General features: G+C 41.3%; 3 protein-coding genes across 4 annotated transcripts; 1 reads left to right on the top strand and 2 right to left on the bottom strand.

Annotated features, from left to right (window-relative positions):
• Positions 1 to 31: 31 nt before the first annotated feature.
• On the top strand, positions 32 to 7,412 carry cpt1b (carnitine palmitoyltransferase 1B (muscle)). Its single transcript, XM_080475276.1, has 19 exons — positions 32 to 212; positions 1,177 to 1,329; positions 1,511 to 1,650; positions 1,821 to 1,992; positions 2,107 to 2,208; positions 2,606 to 2,743; positions 2,823 to 2,900; positions 3,184 to 3,291; positions 3,385 to 3,469; positions 3,693 to 3,888; positions 4,476 to 4,661; positions 4,746 to 4,851; positions 4,934 to 5,050; positions 5,157 to 5,321; positions 5,397 to 5,531; positions 6,213 to 6,365; positions 6,457 to 6,570; positions 6,660 to 6,752; positions 6,854 to 7,412. Exons 2-19 carry the CDS (start codon positions 1,189 to 1,191, stop codon positions 6,986 to 6,988), a joined length of 2,364 nt encoding a protein of 787 aa, XP_080331402.1. The 5' UTR covers positions 32 to 212; positions 1,177 to 1,188; the 3' UTR covers positions 6,989 to 7,412.
• A 215-nt stretch (positions 7,413 to 7,627) lies between these two features.
• Positions 7,628 to 15,023, bottom strand: sephs1 (selenophosphate synthetase 1). Of its 2 annotated transcripts, none has more exons than XM_080474619.1 (10): positions 14,985 to 15,023; positions 12,793 to 12,915; positions 12,606 to 12,702; positions 12,065 to 12,168; positions 11,802 to 11,909; positions 10,519 to 10,673; positions 10,349 to 10,439; positions 10,145 to 10,244; positions 9,427 to 9,639; positions 7,628 to 8,951 (listed from the first exon to the last, which is right to left on the bottom strand). In XM_080474619.1, exons 2-10 carry the CDS (start codon positions 12,886 to 12,888, stop codon positions 8,737 to 8,739), a joined length of 1,179 nt encoding a protein of 392 aa, XP_080330745.1. In that variant the 5' UTR covers positions 12,889 to 12,915; positions 14,985 to 15,023; the 3' UTR covers positions 7,628 to 8,736. The 2 variants fall into 2 exon arrangements, with proteins under 2 accessions (XP_080330745.1, XP_080330746.1); XM_080474620.1 differs by lacking the exon at positions 14,985 to 15,023 and adding an exon at positions 13,899 to 14,918.
• Positions 15,024 to 16,586: 1,563 nt separating this feature from the next.
• On the bottom strand, positions 16,587 to 21,350 carry bend7 (BEN domain containing 7; the record flags this gene model as incomplete). The annotated part of the gene is made up of 10 exons (XM_080474597.1): positions 16,587 to 17,430; positions 18,084 to 18,122; positions 18,285 to 18,398; positions 18,515 to 18,632; positions 18,798 to 18,905; positions 19,397 to 19,746; positions 19,831 to 19,950; positions 20,183 to 20,536; positions 20,622 to 20,699; positions 21,287 to 21,350. 10 exons carry the CDS (start codon positions 21,348 to 21,350, stop codon positions 17,372 to 17,374), a joined length of 1,404 nt encoding a protein of 467 aa, XP_080330723.1. The 3' UTR covers positions 16,587 to 17,371.
• Between the last annotated feature and the right edge of the window lie 812 nt (positions 21,351 to 22,162).

Genomic DNA, 22,162 nt, shown 5'->3' with positions numbered 1-22,162 from the left:
GGCAGTGGGTGAGAGACTGAGAGGGGGCACTGAGGAAGGGGGAGAGGGGCAGAGCTAGTGAGCACAGGAGAGGCCGGCTCTGATCACTACCTGAGGAAAACCACTTCAAGGGCACAGAGAACTGAAGCCTGACAACTGAGTTCGACACAAAACAAAGCCACAGTTTCCTTTCGTCTTAGTGGAGTACTCTCATTCACTGTGGTCTGACAGAGGTAAAGTATCTGGCTCCTTTTTTTTTTGAATTTTCAAAAGTCTAAAAAGTTTTTTTTATGTTGAATACTTTTATGGTTTAAAAATAAAATGCTCTAGTATTGATTCCTTAGGTGTGTTTTAATTCTGTTAAACCACACATGGCATACAACGGAGAAGTTGAATGTAGTGGGAAAGTGCTGAATTACCTGTCCTTGAATATCTGTCAAATTTACTAAATATTCAATAACAATGACTGCTGACTTTTGCATTACTAAAAATATGCTCTTAAAAGTCTGTAACAACAGAGTTTGGCATTGCTTTGCATGTTGCACTCTGTGTTTATGTTTTCATTCCCACTGGAGGCCTGTGCACATGCCCAGCCGGTCTACCACTATATCTGGCCATTGAACTTTGTCCCACTTAGTGACTGTTCAGTCATATGACGTGGAAAAAGAAACACTAGACGTGTCAGCGCCGGGGGTATGTGGGAAGTCCAAATATTTTTATTGGAGTGTGTTATTAAGTCATCACACAGAAAATGTCTGAAGTCTTTGTACTTTAAGACATTGTCTTTCATACTGATGTCTGTAAGTTCCACATCAGTGTCTGCTGGTAACTTATCATGTTATGAGGGAACAAAAGCAGCAGGGCCACTTTACTTCCAGAAATCAGTAACATGTATTTATTTATTGCCTTTGCCAATGAACACTGGGGGAAGGTTATGTTTTCGTCTGTGTGTATTTATTTAATTATTGGTTTGTGTGTATGTATTTTACCCACTTTTCGCAACAACAATTAAAACTCAGGGATGATTTGTCATCATCCAAGGACCAATGAATTCGATTTTGGGATTTGGCATTTCAGATGAAATGTGAAACTCCTGCAAGAAATCCAAGCCGACTTTGTGACAGATACAGATTTCTATCAATATTCTCATTACTCTGTGCAGGAAATTGAGATTCTCCCATTTGTTCTTTACATCAGTGATAGCCAAAGATGGCTGAGGCCCATCAGGCAGTGGGATTCCAGTTCACAGTGCGTCCAGATGGTGTTGACCTCAAACTGAGTCAGGATGTCATCAGAAACATCTACCTGTCGAGCGTGACAGCATGGAAGAAAAGAGCCATTCAGTTCAAGGTACAGCACGTCATATGTAGGATTATCAAATATGGAGTCACTCAAGGAAGTGAAAAAACACATTTGGCGTGTATTGAACAGCTTTTATGGACGTTTCTGAAAGGATTTGCTTTTCTGTATGAGCAGAAGAGAAATCACGATGAGGGATTCTGTTGAATCTTGATCTTTTTCTAACTCACAGAACGGCTTCTTGGCTGGGGTGTATCCTGCCAGTCCATTCAGTTGGTTGATAGTTGTGATCGCCATGATGAGCTCCTTGTATACACACATAGATCCCTCTTTAGGAATCATCGACGCCATGAAAGAAAACCTGCCACACAGGTCAGTAATCCCTGAAAGCCCTGAGTCATTTCATCAGTTCTCAAATATTCATCTGCATCTTTGAATCTGCAAAATAAGCTTTTCTCTAGTAATTATTGGAGGACAAGCTTATTTTAAACTTCTCTGATTTCGTGTTTTAACTGTTACCTTCCCGTGCCTCTTCTGAGCAGAGACTATATGTCAAGGCAGACCCGAGCCGTGCTGAGTGCCATCCTGTTTGCCACCGCACTGTGGCTATTCCTCATCTACCTCCTGAGATATACACTCAAAGCACTGCTGTCCTACCATGGATGGATTTTTGAATCCCATGGGAAAATGAACACGTCCACCAAAATGTGGCTGGTATGTTTTGGTCTTTCACTCATTTTGTCATTGCCACTTATGATTTGTATATCAGTCAGCTGTTTGTAAATATATTTCAATGCATCGTTTATTGTGTTTTCCCCCCCTCTCAAGAGCCTTGTGAAGATGTTATCTGGACGCAGACCACTGCTTTACAGTTTCCAGGCTTCCTTGCCTAGACTGCCTGTGCCCAGTGTGGATGATACAATCCACAGGGTGTGTGTGTCAGCCCCACACACAGAAACACACAACACATTGGAGAAGCAGTATTTTTGGAGGAATAAGTGACATGGAGACAAGTTGTGGATATCTTATTGTCCTTTCTATTGCGTATTTGTAGTATTTATAGAAAAATGGCTTATAAACCATTTAATTATTAAATCAATATAGTTAATTTTGTATTAAAGATATTCTACAGTTTTGAGAATATTACCTGTACACCTTGATTTGTCTTCCTGCACCTTTTTAAAGTAGCATGCTTTAAAAAAAATAAAAATCTGGAATGCCTTCTCAGCTGTAGGCCTGTGAATTATGTTTCTGAATTTCAGTTGCTATAGTAATGAATACAGTTTTTTCCTATAATACACTACTCAAACTACATGTCTTGCTACAGTATCTTGAGTCGGTGCGCCCCCTGCTGGACAGTAAGCAGTACACCCACATGGAGATTTTGGCCAAAGACTTCAAGGATTCCAAAGCGGCTCAGCTGCAGAGATACCTCGTCCTGAAATCGTGGTGGGCAACTAATTATGTGAGTAGTGTTTTGCATTCGATGCACAATTGAAATGCACATGAATTAGAAAGATCATTAACGGGTCGTTTCTTTCCAGGTCAGTGACTGGTGGGAGGAGTACATCTACCTCCAGGGCCGGGGCCCGATCATGGTGAACAGCAACTTCTACATAATGGTAAGAAACATCGTTTTTGATTGTTTTGTATGTTATCAGTGAAGTTGAGATGCATTAGTATTATATCCATATGTAATATATAACTATGTCCATACAAAATGTATCTTTCAAATAATGGAAGCATAACACAAATGTAAAGGCATTTCCAGGAGAACTTAGGTTCTTCATATTTTTAAATGTTAAAAAAAGAGTTTGGATTGAATGTTAGTTTTTGTGATGATACTTTTACTTTTATTTTTTTACTTTCTTTCTTTTGTGATTGATTTGGTTTGTTCATTTGCAGGATCTCCTGTACGTGACCCCCACACACCGCCAGGCTGCTCGGGCAGGAAACGTGGTCCACGCCATGCTGCAGTACAGACGCAAGCTGGAACGTGGGGAACATGCGCCGGTAGTTTGTCTTCGCTGCAGCATTTCATTTTGTCTGAAGTACTCCTTGGTTTCATTTGGTTTTCCGTGACTTCACTTTGTTGCTTCCTCCCAGCTACGGGCTTTAGGAACCGTCCCAATGTGTTCTACTCAGATGGAAAGGATGTTTAATACCACCCGCATCCCCGGCATTGAAACAGGTCAGCGATTGTTCATAAACTAACAGAGAAAAGGGAGAAAACTGATGCTCAGTCACATTCAGCTGAGGCATCCCACATATTTACCATCAGCTGTTGAAAGCTTTTACAGCTTCATCTGAGATCTCCCCTCAATTGACTTAGTGTCTCACGACTTGTACTGACTGCTCTTCTAATCACATTTCATCTGTCTGATTCTGTTTGTCTGTTTGAATAATCCATTCAGATTTCGTGCAGCATCTGACTGACCGTAAGCACCTGGTCGTCTACCATAAGGGTCGTTTCTTCCAGGTGTGGCTGTACACGGGAGGACGCCACCTCCTACCCAGCGAACTTGAAACACAGTTTCAAAGGATCCTAAATGACACATTAGAACCCCAACCAGGGGAGCTGAAACTAGCTGCCCTGACAGCAGGAAACAGGTATCTACAGTATACACAACAAGCACGCAGTACTTCGTAAAGCTTTCAGACAGGCGTGGGGTAAAAATGCCACTTTTCCATCAATTAATACATTAAGGCCTCTGTTAGGCTTCAAATCATATTTAATCTGCAACAAGGGACACAAGATCCAAATATACAGACCGTGTCCTCAAGAACTGTCTAGTAAAATAAAATGAAGAGCAGAGGATCAATCTTAACAGGATGGAGTCTGGGGTTACAGAGACAAAGCGGTCTTTATCAAAGCTTTATCCACAGATGGTCTTTGGGGTTTTTTTCTTCAAGGTGATTGAAAACTCCTCCTCCATAGTTTCCTTAAAAACCATAACAAGTGTATCTAGAGCAAACATGTAAAGCTGTTTGGTAGGCAGTTGGAGGTTACCAAACGCAGGTCTTGCCCCTATTTATTCACTCTGCATGGTTATTTTTAAGCTTTCTTGCTTCATAGTCTTACCCCCTACAACTGTCTGTTATTCCACAGTACTATACAGCCATGGAACATAAACTCACCCTCGACTTGTAAAAAAGAAAAACCTGTACTGAGATGTGTTTTGTTTTTGTTTTTTCAGAGTTCCATGGGCCCGGGCACGTATCAAATATTTTAACCAGGGAGTGAACAAAGTGTCCCTGGATGTCATCGAGTCGGCTGCTTTCTTTCTGTCCCTGGACGATGAACCACAGGGTTTTGACCCCACAAAGACCAATTCACTGGACGGTTATGCCAAGTCCCTCCTGCATGGAAAATGTTACGACAGGTATGCTGAGAAGATCAGGAGTCATCTAGTTTGGTGTTTCATTCCCTCAAAAACATATATATTTTTTTTTTTTTCTTCATACAGGTGGTTTGACAAATCGTTCACCTTAATCTCATATCCAAATGGAAAAATGGGTGTAAATGCTGAACATTCATGGGCCGATGCACCGATTGTGGGACACATGTGGGAGGTATAACATATGTCATGAACCTCAATGAGAGACAATATATCAAGTTTTCAGATATATAAATTTGTATTTTATGTCTGGGTAGTATGTTCTTGCCACAGACTGCTTCCACCTTGGCTACACAGAGGAGGGACACTGTAAAGGAGATGTGAACAAAGGCCTTCCTCATCCTACTCGACTGCAGTGGCAGATTCCAAGGGAGGTGCGGTCAAGCTCCAAAACAATACCGGCAGGGACTATTGGATTTGTTCTTTAGGATTTTAAAGTCTCTAAACGTTTATGTGTCTCACCGTTTCCCTCTCTTTCAGTGCCAAGACATCATTGAAACTTCCTATCTATCAGCGAAGAGAATCGCCGATGATGTTGACTTTCATGGCTGTCTGTTGACTGAGTTTGGGAAAGGCCTGATCAAGAAGTGCAGGACAAGCCCCGACGCCTTCATCCAGCTGGCACTGCAGCTGGCTCAGTTCAGAGTGAGACGACGATCCCGTCACTTTCTCACAGTTTTCCTCATTGTAGTCTCACTGTTATCCACGTCTGCTTCGTAGGATCAGAGTGTGTTCTGTCTGACGTACGAGTCGTCGATGACTCGCATGTTCAGGGACGGGCGGACGGAGACGGTGCGCTCCTGCACCTCTGAGGCTGTCGCATTTGTCAGAGCCATGGAGGACGCCGGCGCAACGGTGAACGAAACACAGAAACGCCCGAAATGATCTGGAAAACAAACGAGAGGCAAAAATGTCACATTTAGATCCATCCATTCATTTTTAACACACGTTAATCAATTCAGCGGCGTCGGGGCTGATCACAGCTGGCTACTGGTCAAAGAAAAGGCAAAGACAGAATGTGACACACATTTACACACGCACACGCACACACACACAGGGAGAACATGCAAACTCCACTCTCAAAAGCCTGGAATTGAACTCAGGTTCCCCTCGCTGTGAGGCGTAACAGTCAACCACCAGCCCTCCATGAGGCCCACCACCAGATATTGCTGAACAAAACGTTCTGCAACTTTGCGGCAAATAAAACTTTGTGTTTTCACAATTGTCTAAATTGAACTAAAGAAAAAAAAAATAAACATCAATGAAAAAAGTGTTTTTCTTACATAATAATTTGACCTCGAAAGTCTGTTGTTTGACGTGTTCGCTATCGAGTATCAACCTGAAGGCAGCGTGACATGTCAGAGCACTGGACGCTGAACTATCTGTTGTTCGGGTGTGATGGAACAGACATTTGTGTGAGAAGCCGTGCTACTGGATATGATGTTAATGTCACGTAAACACACTTGTTTGGTGCTTTTTTTTCTGCAATAATAAGGAAAAACAATTGTCCCTTTGCCGGTTGTTCTGTGTGACCAGACTGCGCAGCGGCTCGCACTGTTCCGGAAGGCCTCGGATAAGCACCAGAACATGTATCGTTTGGCCATGACTGGCTCTGGTATCGACCGCCACCTTTTCTGTCTCTACATCGTCTCCAAATATCTTGGTGTCGATTCACCGTTCCTAAAGAAGGTCAGTATGACAATCTCATCCCACATATGTTCCCTTCTCTAATTGACTGGTTCCTTCACGACACCCACGGTCTCTTCGTCATCATCATCAGGTGCTCTCAGAGCCTTGGAAGCTGTCCACCAGCCAGACGCCACAGCAGCAGCTCAATTTGGTGGACATCAACAAGTTCCCCAAATACGTGGGCGCTGGAGGTGGATTTGGCCCTGTGAGTTGTGTGACATCATCATAGCAGTGTGTGGCTGTGCCATCCCGACCCGGGAGGACAATATGAAGTTGTCTCGTATATTTCTGCAGGTGGCAGACGACGGCTATGGTGTGTCTTACATCATTGTGGGTGAAAACCTAATCACATTCCACATCTCCAGCAAATTCTCCTGCCCGGACACAGTAAGAACTTCAAATGGAGTGTCACACATTAAAGATCGATCTGTCTTTCTAAACTCTTTCTATTTCTGCCTCTGCTAACTGCTTCTCTTTGGGACGTGCAGGACTCGTACCGGTTCGGTGAGCACATTCGAAAGGCCATGCTCGATATCAAAGCACTTTTCAAGCCTGAAAATGACAAGAAGGCAGTAGAAGATGTCAGGATTGTTCCCGTGGAAAATGGGAAGAAGCACATATGACAAACAGCGTGAGACGGTTTCATTGTTTTAGAGCTGAAAGGAAGAATTAAGTCCTATTCATTAGAATGAAAGGCAAATGAGAGGTAGAACCTATGAAGAGGACGTTGTTTTTCAGAAGCTGGCATTCCCGAGTCAGGCAGAACACGGAGCTATTACTCTTTTATTTATTTGTTTTCTCCTCTTTAAGCTGTTTGACTCTGTGTGTGTGTGTGTGTGTGTGTGTGTGTGTGTGTGTGTGTGTGTGTGTGTGTGTGTGTGTGTGTGTGTGTGTGTGTGTGTGTGTGTGTGTGTGTGTGTGTGTGTGTGTGTGTGTGTGCGTGTGTGTGTGTGTGTCAGAGATGCATATTGAAAAAAAGATGTACGCAAATGTAAATAAGCAAATCCAAAGATTTGAGATTTATGGTTTGTGAATTAAACAATTTTTAAATATATGTACTTGGAAAATTGTGTTATGTGTCAAAGGCTTCGTTTAATTAAGGCTGTTTATCATATCTGATAAAAGAATACCGGTAATAATCTGAAACGAAGGCCGGAGGATACAAGGATTTTCTTTCACAATTAACTGATTCATAAAGATCCATCCAGGGTCAATAGAAGATGAATGGATGCTTTTAATACATCAGACACAAACAACGGTATAATAAGAGAGGTTTATTGTAAGAGGTGGGATAAACAGAGAGTCTTGTTTGTGAACATTTGCAGATTCCTCTCGGTCATCGGGATGCACACACAGGCGAGCTACACTCACACGATTCATTGCTGCATGTCAAGACGACTCAGTACATCTTCTGCTATCATTCAAGGAAAATCAAATACATCAGGTCTTCAACAAGGGCAACTGATAAACAAGCTTGCTGAGCACTTGACTATTAACTTCATGTTCATGCAATTATTCAATCTTCTGAACTTCATTTTACCTGAAATATGCGACACGTTGGGAATAGATAGTTTAAGATTTGTGTGTTATGCAGGTTACCGTTGATCTAAGACTAATGCCAGTTAAAAGGGAAAAACAACTTGTATTCCTCGAAAGTTGTTCAATAAAATCCAATCCGATTCAGTTTATTGAAACAATTGCAGCTCAAAAGTACTGAAAAACAAAACCTTCTCCTATTTCAATATTTATTAGTTTGGGTGGAAACAATACAAAATTCAAAGTAATACAAAAAAACAAGCCATTCTGGTCACACTCGGTTTCTTTCAAGGCATCAGTTACGGCAATGAACTAAAACTAAGCTTTAGAACTGTACAAAGTGGATAGACAACAAAGAAAAACACCATACGTCGTCTGCTTGCGGGATAAGAGCAATTTTCTTTTTAAAAGAGCCGAAGAGGCAACAGACTCCAGACGTCCTGAGACTCAAAATGAATCAAAACTATCAGGTTATTGTCTTTAGGTCACCCTCTTATCAGAACCTGCCTGCCAATCAAGCACACTTAACATAATAGAATACGACAGACACAAAAGGCAAATGGAATTTGAGTATTCTCTATTTTCTTTCCAATTGTTATCATGGCGATACTGCAGGTTGAGTCCACTGGGTGGCGACATGCCCGTTAAGCCACTGAGTGGGGCTTTTTTTATTTTATTTTTTTTATTCCATGAACAAAGTGCCAACCCAGTCTTTTTCTGTGTACATAGTATTTTGTGTATATATTTCAACACTCTAGGATGGTTTTGATGTGTATGTGTCTAAAATCTCTCAGTAGAGCTTTAATCTTCTGGTCTGTGACGCCCCTCCGGAGCATTAGGAAGTTGCGCCGGGTGTCGGGTTGACGTTCTGTGTGGTCGCTTGTGGCGCCACCTCTATGATTCGAGGCTTGTCTATGATGCGAGCGGTGCGGTTTCCTTTCTCTACAATCCCGATGATCCACGCTTGATGGCCCTCGCCGTATTTTGGGGATTTGATCTCTGCACAAAAGCGGGCGGCTTGCTCTCGGGGCAGACAGATCAGCAGGCCTCCTGTAAATGAATAAAACAAGTTTGTGTGAATCAATTGTGATTTCTTTAAAACGTGTGACAGTACTGATGAATCCTCGGCTCTCTTTCTCTTGTGTTTAAGATCAAGATGACGTCTATGATGAAGGTAAAAAATAAACAAAGAAGTGAGACTAGTCCTCCACATTGAGATGGTGGATCACCGGCCCCCTGAACTCTACCTGAAACCGTTTTCATCCTGCAAACTGCCATTGTACGTTTTCTTTCCTCATAAGTTAGAACTGCTTTAATTGTATCAGTTTAAAGCAGAAGCCACCGCTGCTTCACGGGGCAGGATGAAACACGGTCCTCAGTAAAAACTGAAAGTCTTAAGCGACTCGTTTTTCCTTCACGTCGCTGTAGAGCAGTCGATTCCTCACAAGATGGCTCTTAAAAGGTGTTGCACACTGTAAATATAACTGCATACAAGACATAGACAAACAGTGAGAGCATATTATACCGGATGTTTCCGGGCAGGTGCCGTGCATGAGTCCAAACATATTCCCACAGGCCTTCGACACGGCGGCCATTTTGGCGAGTACTGGAAGGTTGTGGATGACGAAGGACACTTCGCTTCGCTGTTGTCGCGCCAGCGTCTGAGCGTGGCCGAGGATGCCGAACCCTGTGATGTCTGTGGCTGCATGAGCGTTGAAGGTGTGCATGAGACCGGCGGCTACAGGGAGACACACAAGGAGACAAAAGAGACTTACGCATGGATGTGGAGAGTGATTTGTTCCGGAATGTGTTCAAGGAGGAAGTTAAGTCAAAAGTATCAAGATTTTTACATTTGCACAAAGATTAAATAATTGACCCGTTTTTATGTGCACTCTATAAAGCAAAGAAACAGCCTCTTCAAACAAGACAAATCAAGGGCACTTATGAAACAATGCTTCAACTCATTTAAGTAACACTTTGAACCCCATCTCTGGATTTTATTTTATTTTATTTATTTTTTTAATCGACCAGCAATTTTATCAGAAGGAATTCAGTCACAAATGGTGCAATCCTTCTTTGCTGCAGCAGAGGGCGCCACTCCAAAAACAGCTGAAGATGAAGCATTACACCAAAGTTAACAGGAACTCTAACTGCTATTTAAAAAAGAAAGAAAGAGGAAGAAGCAGCATGCAACCCAGTGATGAAAGTGTATCTGTATTCAGACACGCTGATGATGGTGTCACCTGTCCTGTTGAGTCGGGCCATGTTCATCATGGCTTCGTGGTAGGCCAGTTCTACGTCTTCTTGTGTTACCACCAGCTTAATCTTGTTCCACTTCTCAGGCTGAACAGTCGCAGAGGGCATTTAACAACAGATGGCATTAGAAGGTGTCATAAAAATACAATTACAAACTTAAATGCACTCGTGGAGGACACAGGCAGACTTACAATGTCTAACCATTGATGTACCGCAACAGCTACTTGTGTCCCGAGAGGTTTGGTTAACACTAAAACGTCGCCTGGCACTGCGTTGTCTGGCCTGGGAAGCGTCAGAAATGGTATCAGTTAGTGGACAAACACTGGAATGAGAGGAATGTGATCCAGGAACTCGATCCTACATGATGAACTCGTTGGGTTGGCAGACCGTTGTAGCGACTCCTCCCATCACTACCCAGGGATTTAGTACGGTCTGTCCTCCTGTTACAGATGTGCCCGCCTCCTCCGATGCGTCTTTAAACCCCTGGATGATGAGTGGCATGACTTTGTCTCTCTCCTGTAAAATAAAAAATTAGCAATGTCAGACACATTTTTTGCTTGTATCAAAAAAAAAAATATATATATAAAAAAAAAAAGATCTCTCATCATGTCACTGTTGTTCTTATATGCTTGTTGTCCACCTCATCCTGCAAGTGTTGCTGCATTCTCCCTAATTAAAGCCAGAATGAACAATTCAAGTACGCCATGATAGAAACTGTTTTACTTAAAGTTTCAAACGACATGCAGATAGAAGCAGATCGTGGAACTTATACAATTTTGCTTCTACTGGATCTTTCTGCCTTTGATTCTATCGATCACAATATCATGATTAACAGGCTGAAGTATCGCAGTGGGATTACTGGTGTTGTTTTATAACGATTTACATCTTTTCTATTTCAGAGATATTTTACTGCTTATCGAAATTGAGTGACGTCTGAATGTCTGATAGAGTAAACCTGCCTTGTGGGGTACCCCAGGGATCTGTTCTGGGTCCGGTTCTCTTCCTGCTGTACATATTGCCTCTGGGCCCAATGATTAGATGTTATAAAGCCAGTTCTTATCCTCTCTATGCTGGCAACATCAAGACTTATTGAATTCTATAAACACACAAACTGATTTGACTCATAAAAAGCAGCTGAAGACAATTTTATAAAGAGAAGGTTTTAATTAGCTTTTAAGTTGTATTGTGTTTTATTGTGAAGCACGTTGTGATTCTTACCTGTGAGAAGACCCATATAAATATAACTTTACACACATATTTGTCATTTCTCTTTTCACTCTGTTCTCTCTAGATGGAAATAAGCATTATAACACACAATTTGTCCAGCATCGATGCACGGATCATTATTTTCACTGCTGTGATAAACTCTCAGTGAACAATATAGAACTGAGAAAAAAGTGTTGGCTATACATACATGTTCTTTCAAAAAAGTCTTGTAATGATTATTATTATTAGAAGTGCCTTATCAACACTTTCATTGTTTTATTTTCTTTCAGTTTCTTGCTGTGTTTTTTCAAACATTCTTTATAGGTGGCAGAGAGGTTGAAAGGACGACAAAACTAAAAAGCCCGTGACAGCGAGGTGGTAAAAGAACCAATCAGAAGTGCAGATTGAAACAGTTGGGAATTAAAATTGGTCTCTTACTTTCTCTGACATTTTGTTGCTGACTCCCAAAAGCATCAACATGTTGTCACACTCCGTCACTCCCATTGCGTACAGGTCACTTAAAACGTTGGCACAAGCAATTCTTCCCTACGACACAGAAACACTGAATGTTATTCGTGGGAAGGATCAATGGTGCCAAAATACACAGAGAAGTCATTCAACAGTGCCGTCCTTCCTCTTCTCAGAAGTACACAGCATTAAGAGAAACAAAGTAAAGTACAAGGACTAGAAGGGTGCCATACCATCATGTAGGGGTCATCTACAATGGGATAGATGTAATCTGTTGTCTGGACAAGAGAAAGGCCTCCATGTCTGAGGGGGATCACGCATGTGTCCATGCCGATGCCTTTAAATGGACAAAAGGACAAGATGCAAGAAAAAAAGCTTAAACACACGTTGTGGATTCTTTCTTTCATGGTGTGCTTTAATAAAGCAGAAATACTATCCTTAATGTGTTTTTGTCTTTTAATTAGTCCATAACTTGGTCCAGTCAGAATTGAATGTAAGGTTTTGACCAATTTAAAGGACAAAATAACACTTTATTCATCCTATGTGGGGAAACTTAACAAATCTTGAGAAATGAGGCACTTAGTTGCTCTCAGTCTGCATTCAAAGGTTTTCAGTTTTTTTTTTCTAAAAAACATTATGCCTCAAGAAATTGCTGACAAACTCTGAAGAGAATCGTGAAAAAAACACCTGCTTCATAGTTTAGAATCGGTCATCTGTGGTTGAAAAGCTATAATGTTGTATAATGCCATAGTGCTACACGAAGATCATAATTACCTAATCGAGGCATAACTGCCCCGAGAAACTGTTCATCCTCCTGATAGTGGTTCTCCTGTAGGGTTTCTAGAAGCTTCTGCAACACATCTTGAGGGACCTGTCGGCACAAAATGTCACAATGTCTTTATTGAACCTGTTTGATCAGGCGATCAGGACCTCTCACCACATGTTGATATGCACAACCAACCTTGCAGCCTGTGCCCTTGAGCTCTGCGAAGCGTGTGAGCCTGAAGTTTTTGTCCAGCTCATAGCTTTCAGGGTTAAAAGACTCCCTCACAGACATGTCTGGAAAAACTCTGGGTCCTCACCACTAGAGTCGCAGGAAGGAACCAGGACAAAGCAAAGGAATGTGATGAGAAACACGGAAACAAGTTAAGGGACACATAGATATGTCGGTTATTTGACTGCATGGCAATGTTTGACAACATTATTTACAGACGTGCTGAGCCGTACCTCACAACAAGGAATCAATTAGTACAACATCTATAACACACAAACCCCATAATCTCAAGGAACTAATCACAATTGCATTTATTTACATATAACGTAACACTATTAACAGTATCAAGGAGCGGTTGCTTTGTATCTGAGGGTATCTTCCAGGATGTGCCTACTTACTATTCACAGTATAAAGATATCTGCAAACTTTGTACAGCAATAAAGGTGTTGTTTAAATAGTACGGGCTTCATTTCTGTCCAACCCAGTTTTAATATGTATGGACACTGTGAATGTGAATATAATTTACTGTTGCTAATCTGATCAAATAATTTGATTACCGGTAATCTCTGCAATGGCAGAAACACCTTCAGACGTCCACACAAAATGAAATTAAGCCAACAATAGTTGGCTGACATATTAGCTGCACCTCTACAGAAGAAGAGACACAACAAATCAGATCTATAAAAAAACAGGAGGATTAAATAAAACAACTTGTCAAACTGTAACATTAAATTACCAATTCATCAGTGCTGCCCTGATGTGTAGATCAAACACATTTTAGTTCAGGGGCCACAAACAATGGATGGACTGGTGATACAGTCCCATAATAACGTGGAATTTAAACTTTAACTTTTTTCTTTGTTGTGCTGCACAGTATAAGCCATGAAATGTTTGCATAAAAAATAAAAAAAGAAGCAATTTTTACCGAAAATTAATAAAAATACAAAATAAAAATACAATTAAATGTAAAGAAACAAAAACTTCTATGGATACTGCATTATAATTGTTTTTACAAACTCAACCCGACAGCATGACTTTGAGACTTGTTTTCTAACAATGATCATTACTGATACCTCAGCATCGTGTTGAAGATAGGAAATCCCAGTTATCTTTGATTTTTTTCTTTTTTTTCTTCTACAATCTGTCTGGTGGTTTGGCGACCAGACTGAAGCCTTTTGGGGCGGTTTGTTTTCACGTTTGACACCACTAATCTAGATTCATCAAGTAGGCAGACCTACTGGAATGAATACAAGCAGTAGAAGCGGTCTATTTCATTTCATTTTGGTTTATCTTTTTTTGTTTGTTTTAGAAAGGATTTGACAAACAGCCAGTTTTATTTGAAAACATGTGGGCGGGACTACTCGATTCTCAGAGGCAACACATCACATCAGTGGCAGCTGAACTGATCTCATATTTCAAGTTCATCAATCAAAAAGCTTCACCACCTGACAGATGCAGGAGGTGTTAATGCTTATCAACAATGTGTGTTTTAACTAATGTGAGCCGTCAGAGGAGGGTGTGTGTGTGTGTGTTCAGGACCGAAAACAGATCCCAAGTTCATTCAACCCTCGGGCACTGGCTCGCCCATCAGTGATGACCCGATGTAAACATGTGCAACACATCACGCCGCTCAGCGCGCCACTGCGATGTGTAATGTGCCGATACTGACAGCTGCGCCTTCCCAGTCGGTTTGTTTTGGTGTAGATACAGTTTGGTGTTGAGTAGCTAGTTCTGGCGAGCAGCCGCCGATCCACACATGAGGAGCACGAGCGGCTCCACGCAACAAAGAGCCGGGAGTCTCCGAGGCGGCCGCCCGCGGGGCGCCTACGGGCGCGCAACCGTGTACACAACGACCCAACACGGCCTCGTCTCCGCCGGACGGAGAGTCGGCTGGTCGCACACGTAAAGTTAAAAAGTTGCAGTTGAGCGCCGAACAAAAATGTCGGCGGCGGAAAAAATTAACCCCTTCCTGCCCTTCGCCATGCGATGTGTGCAACATCAGAGTTAGTACCAATAAAACAACACCGCGTGGGCCACATGTGCAAAGTCTGTGCTGATACGGAGCAATACGCGTGTTTACAACGGCCCCAGATGAGATTTTAGGACCAAAGCGGAGTTATATTCGTGCAACATTTCCCCTTTAAGTAGTTTCTCCTTACCAGCTTCACGTTAGCGGCGGATCCAGACAGAAGAGTGGGGACCGAGCCACAATGCACCGCGGCCACAAACTGGCGTCCGCGGATATTGCCTGATCAAAAAGCACATGCATTTATCTTTTAATTCCGAACTGGAAGCCCTAAAATCGAAGTGCCTGTGTGGATCTAAATGGGATTCGACTACCTTGGCTATTCAGTTACATTTCAGTTTTTTAAAAGCAAAGGAAAGTATATAATGCAACGAGGAAAGTGAGCAAACGTCAAAGGGTCCTTTCTCCGCACAGTGGCGGCTTCAACATCCCCTTTAATGCACTGCAAGGTCTGGCAACAAAATCTGTACAATGGAGTGTACCTTTAATTTACTGTTTCCCTCCAACTGCACCTACAAACACACAGCATGCAGCCTGCAAGCGCACCTTAAAACACATAATGTGCGTACCTTTAATTTGCTGTTCCCCTACACATGCACCTACAAACATAATATACAACCTGCAAGAGCAGATACAGAAACAACGTGCATTCCTTTAATGTACTATTTCCGTCAAAGTGCACCAACAAAAACACAACATGCAGCCTCCAAATGCGCCTCCAAAAACAACATGCAGCCTGCAAGTGCCCATACAAACCCACAACATGCATATCTTTAATTTACTTTTTTCCCTCCAAGTGCACCGACAATACCAAAATGCAGCCTGCAAGTGCATCTCCAAACACAACGTGCATACTATTGAATTACTGTTTCCTTACAAAAATACAACATGCATACTTTTAATTTACTGTTGCCCTACAAAAACACAACAGGTTGAGGTTTATTACCAATGATTTATAAACTTTGTATAACATCTGCGATTTATTGAAAGTGTTATTTCCCAATAGAGTGCTGCAATCTTTTAAAAATGTTATTTAAGTAATTTAACCTGGAAGTTATTAATATTGGTCTTGTTAAATCTGTTCAGCACGTGAGATTAACCTTTTTGAAATTGAGATTTTCTTCAGAGGAACTGTGTATTACAAGAGGCTACTTTTGACAAACTTTATGAACAGCTGTACTGTTTATTCTTAAAATCAAATTAAGTATTTAACAGTCAATAACTTTGACTTATCATTTCAAAACACATGCAACATTGTATCAGATCATCTAATTTTGTGTCAACATTTAGTAGTAAGTTCATCCATCCATCCATATTCTAAACCGCTTTATTCTGTGCAGGCCAGGGTTGCAGGGCGCTAGAGCCAGTTTCAGATAACTGGCAGTCACACTCTGGAAAAATAGCCAGTCCATCCTCGGGCAAACACACTGACAGGTAACCACAAACACTCACATCTATGGGCAATTTAGAGTCACCATTTGACCTCACATGTTGTACCAGAGAGACAAGTATTTGGACGTGCAGCATTCTCACACTAAAGCGAGAATGCAAGAAGTTTTTCTTCTTAATCAGACTGTCACATATTCATATACATATATTTTTGTAAGTTCTTTGTTAAAGTGAATAACTCATATTTTCTAATTATGTTGTTTGGACTCACCACTATTTTTAGGACAAGTCCAAGGGGCCACTTTGGTCACCACTGGTATGGCATAATAATAACAACACAAAAGCTCAGTTGTCAAGAAACTGTATTTATTTAGGGAGACAACTATTAATTCCATGTGCACTATGAGCAGAAAATAAATGGATATACTTAATCCAATGACATAGTTGATAACAACAGCGATGATATGCATAGCGTAAGGATTCTAAGAATGACAAACAAATAAAAAAAAATTTCAATAAATACTGTATATTCGATATTTCCAGTGAGCTGGATGCTATCAACTCGTTTTTTGCGACAATACATTAGGTATTTTACTTTTTAAGTGATGTTTTAAGTTGAATAATGCACCATACAACTCACTGAAATACAAGTCACTTAAAAGGCACGATCCACAATGGAAGCCTCTCTGTAAAATGGGATTTATGCAAAATATATGAATACTATATTGTTACAGTACTATATCTCCTTTAAGCTTTGTGACCTTACACAGAAATTGAACAAAAACTGAAAAAAAAAAAAAAAAGTTTTTAAGGCCTATGCCTATTATGTCAACAGTCATTGACTTCTTTTATTACATGTTAGCTGTGTACTTCATCATCCCATTGTTTTAATGTTAATCCAACGCTTAAAGATCACAAATTTACAGTGTACGGTGTATGTGTGTCTATAAGGAACAAGACAGCGTCATTAGGCTTCTGGATCCTTTAATGTTACTGTAATTTACCCGTTACAATAGTTTGCATATAGCAGTCAACAGCTGTAAAAGAAATAAGTGGCCATGTGCCAAGTTGAAGGGGGGAAAAAAAAAAAATCAACCCATCCACTGAATGATGATCGTAGCAGCTGCTGAATCATCCACTTGTATTCATCACTGTCTGCTCCACACCTCCAGCCTTGTTATAATCACAACCTATAAAGAACAAACACATGAAAAAGCAAGACAACATTTAAGACAATTATAAGGTGGAAAAAAATGTTAAAAACGTAAAATGTGTTAGTGATTTGTATACAGCAGAAATGGAAATCGTATTGTGACAACCAGGGTGAAATATAGAGGTGAGAGAGGGGATATGGTGCATGGTGTGAAGATAATTAGCTGACATTTTGGGAAGCTGCGTGAAAATGTCAAATGTCACCGTGACAGCATGACAAAGACCTATGAGCCAATGAGCAAGCCCGCAACACCCAATTTCACAACGCACACACGCCAACTGATGTGAGTGTGTGTGTTGTGACAATGAATTAAAAAGAGGTAAAGCCACTGTGCCCTCAGAGGGGGGCTGATGGGAAGACGTAAGCTGCAGCGCTGATGTGAGGAGAACGGTGCAGACAGAGAGCAGTCAAAGCAGACAACTTAATAAATGTCGTGTGTGTGGGTGTGTGTGTGTGTGTGTGTTTGTGTGTGTGTGTGTGTGTGTGTGTGTGTGTGTGTGTGTGTGTGTGTGTGTGTGTGTGTGTGTGTGTGTGTGTGTGTGTGTGTGTGTGTGTGTGTGTGTGTGTGTGTGTGTGTGTGTGTGTGTGTGTGTGTGTGTGTGTGTTTGTGTGTGTGTTATGATGCCATACTTATTGAGATTCCATTTGAAGTTTCTGCTTCTGCAGCGTCTGAGGAATGAAGTGAAACAATTCCATTAAACAAAAAAATTGAAAACACCTTTTATCTTTTCAACACAGGTATGAAGTGATTATTATGTTAAATTAAATACGCATGCTCCATTTACATTGAAGTCTTACTACATTTAAAAATATGAGAACGAAGCAGCAGACCTCTTTTCAGCCTCCTCCTGGCCAGTTTGATCTGATCTTGGAGTATCTGAACCCAGTCTCGTGGCCCAGGCAGCTTCTCTATTCTGTGCTCTGTGCAGTATTTCTCTGTAAACACTACACACAATAAACACTGTTAATCATTACCTTTCCACACAGAATGTGATTGTATTTGCTGTGCTTTGCTCCAGATGGGACTGACTTTAGCTCTTTAGCACCTTTCTTCACCTTACCCTTAATGGCACCCACAATATTCTGGTCCAAGCCCTTCCGGTTATCATTGAGGCCTCGCTTCCTTTTACCATTCGGCAAAGAGTTGGCCAGGGTGGTATCATCAAAGAAGGCACACACCTAAATGAACCAGTTTGCATAGACCTCCTGTGTTAAAACTCACAATTATGTGTTCTTTTAATGAAATTTGAAAATATGCTGTTCTTTTTTTAATTATACATGGAATGATTAATTATCACCAAGGGTACATATATCAAACTTCCTCTTAAAACTATAAATACGCACCAGTTTTCTGAAGAGCAGACTGCCTGAGCGTGTATAGTTGACCAGAATGGAGTCTAGCTGTGCCTTTGAAATAAACACGTCGTGATCCTCTGCAAGACGCACCTCGGACTGTGAAATAATCACACAACACAGTGTTAAGTATTGCATAAAGCCATTGTCATCAGTTCTCGCTTAATATGAAGATTTGGTGGTTGTAGATTGTAAAATGAGGAAGTATATCAAAACATAACATCCTCCCAGGGTCCCACAGACCTTCTCCTGAGACTCAAGGCATGGCAGTTGACATTAAAGATGATATTTAATAAAGGCAAATGAGGCTAATGGTTTCTAAATTTTCTTTGAGATTTTAAGACATCAAAGACAGAACCTTTTTTTTTTTCATTTTGTTGCTTCACAAAAGGTTTTTTATACCTACATTTATATTTATCACATACTGTGTGAGAAATATAACCTTTCCAAAAAAATTTTAATGACAAAAAGCATTATTATGGTAAGTCGACTTGAATAAAATATTAGAGATTATTAAAAACAAAAACAAAACAAAAAAGCATAGCAAAAATATGCCCACATAAGTAAGCCTACACTAGAAAACACGGTACCTCTAACGCTTGAGATTCCCTTTGTTGGCTCAGAAGATTATTTGGTGTGTTGGTAGCAGGGACCAGATCTTTTTGCGGCGGCAGCACAGAAACATCGGAGGCAACTGGATGAGTGTTTGGGGAGGTTGAGTCTTGTTTTTCACATTCCTCCTGATTTCCACATTGTGACAGTACAGTTTTATGGGATGATGCCTCCGGAGGTGGAGAAGCAGCTATTCTAGTGCTGCATGTAGCCAGCGGGGTGACCTTATAGACTGGCCTCCTCTTTCGGGGCCTACGGCAAGGGGTTGGGCCCGGACCAAGACGAGGTTGGCAGGAGGATGCTGCCTGTTCCTGCCGCTCTAAAGATGCTGGGAAAGACAGACCACATATTGTATTTTTTTTTTTTTTTTTCCCCTTTTCAGTCACACAGTGTGTATTTGTAATTCACTGACCTTTTTGGGTGTGCATCAGTCTCCTCATGGCGCGCAGTTCCTGCAAAATAGCCTGCAAGGTGCCCTTACAGTTACACATACAGCAGGGGACCTCTGGCACAGCAGGAGGGACGACATCTGCTGGAAAACCAGTGGGGCTGGTTAGTAATAGTTCACTCATGCATGCTTATATGAGCACAGTGTGCTTTTATAAAATACTTCTGACAACTGAAGTGTGTCTGTCTGCATGAGTTAACATCTGTCAGGGTCTACCTGAGTTTGCTCTCTTTTACATAACGTCAGGTACAGACGATTCTTCCTGAAGTTGTGTACAGTAGTTTTGACTCTTATTAAACAAACCCTTGAGACGTACCATTAGCGTCATTCACTCTGATTAAATCCTTTCTGTTGTTAAGGATCCTGAAGTCTTGGGGTCGGGTGCTGTACTGGCCACCGCCTGGACCGTTCAGGATAGAAGAGGACATGGATGATGGTGAAGGACCTAGGTCACCTGCAGAGTTCCAGCTGTTGCTCTGGTGGTCCTCTGACACAAGAGATAATAGTGCAGGCTGATGTGCCCAGTTCAGATGTCTCTCCTGAGGCTCCATCGTTAAGCCATCCTGCTCTGTTCCAACCCGGTGATATACTCTGCTGCTCTTATCACTCAGAAGCCTCATCATTCCTGTGATTTGCCTTTTGATCTCCATGCCCTCGTCCTCCAGCCAAACTACACAAAGCCAGAAGAACATGGACATAATTAATGAATTCTGTATTGATTTGTTAAAGGAATCCGTCTTTAAAATGTCCCATACCATCAGGTACCGCTGCATCTTTAGGTTCGCCATCTCCATCCTTACAGCTGGAGTTTATCATATACGAAGCATCAAAATCTGCAAAAAAGAGCAGACTTCAAAAAAAAAAAAAAAAAAAAGAAAGAAAAACACAAAGAAAAAAAAAAAAACCAGTGTGTGGCAGATGTTACAGAACGATGTTGCGGCCTTTGTTTCTATAATACTGAAGCTTGTGCAAGGTGATGAGCTGTGATGTCAACCAAAGCACAACCCCCTCCCATCCCATGCAGAAACCACCACCTGTAGGTAGTATGAAGTAGTGTAGTGACGAGAGGTGATCTGCCGCTTTCACTACCAGCCAAAAGTCAACAGTTTATTCTACATGTGACACGATCAGACTGCGCAACATTTTTTTTTTTTATTCATTCACCCACATTTGTGCTGTTTGCTTACTTAATGCATTAAAAAAAAAATCAGATTACAATAAGCCACTCGTGTCCTGAAAGCCTTTTTTTATGTATTTTTTTTTACATGTGATACTTGAATGATTGAAAGAATGGAGGCAGAGGCTGGGCAGTGTCGTGGCCATCGCTTTTGTTTACAGAGTCGTCTGAGCTGCTGGCACACAGCGCCAGACAAACACCCAGACACACAGACGCGCGTCTTGCAAGGTCTCTGCTGCCTACCTTCATCCGTGACCAGTTTAAAGCTCTGCGACTTCCTTCTCCTCTTCCTTTCACCAAACTCCATCTTCACAGGGAATATCCAGTTAGTCGTGCTGCCGGGAAGAAGAAGAAGAAGAAAAAAGAAGAAGAAAAAAAAAATCGGTCTCTCCTGAGAGACAAAATGAATGACTGTCCGTCTGTCTTATTAATCAGTTAAATTTCTCCTCAGGCTGCACTACAGATCCTGTCATCGGCTGCTTTTCACCGTGTGGAGCTGAAAAGGACCTGATAAATGCTGCTGTGTGATCCGCGCTCTCCCCCAACAGGAGCCCGGTTCTTCCCTTTCGCCATGTAGGCTAAATAAATTAATGACTTTAATATTAAAAAATTCGTCACATATCCCTTTGCGCCACCTGATGGTATGTTCTCATCTGAAAGGTCGAGCCAGACATTTGCTGTCCAGACAATGAACTGGGATTTGAACTAGAGCAGTAATGAGAATATCTCTCAGACTAGGCACATGAACTTTTCTTTTTTTCTTCTAGTTTCTCACTTCAGCTACTTGGAGTTACTTTATTACCTTTTACCAACGAAAGTTGGGCGAAGGTATGTATGTATGTATGTATGTATGTATGTATGTATGTATGTATGTATGTATGTATGTATGTATGTGTGTGTGTGTGTGTGTGTGTGTGTGTGTGTGTGTGTGTGTGTGTGTGTGTGTGTGTGTGTGTGTGTGTATACAGTATGTACAGTATGTATGTATGTATGTATGTATGTATGTATGTATGTATGTATGTATGTATGTATGTATGTATGTATGTATGTATGTATGTATATGTATATACATTTCATAGAGGAGATCAAAGGAGATCAGCATCTGTTGCCATGGAGATG

The sequence above is a fragment of the Lipophrys pholis genome (genome assembly GCF_963383615.2).
Source record: "Lipophrys pholis genome assembly, chromosome: 11".
Taxonomy (NCBI): Eukaryota; Metazoa; Chordata; class Actinopteri; order Blenniiformes; family Blenniidae; genus Lipophrys; species Lipophrys pholis.
This window is presented reverse-complemented; position numbering and strand designations above follow the sequence as displayed.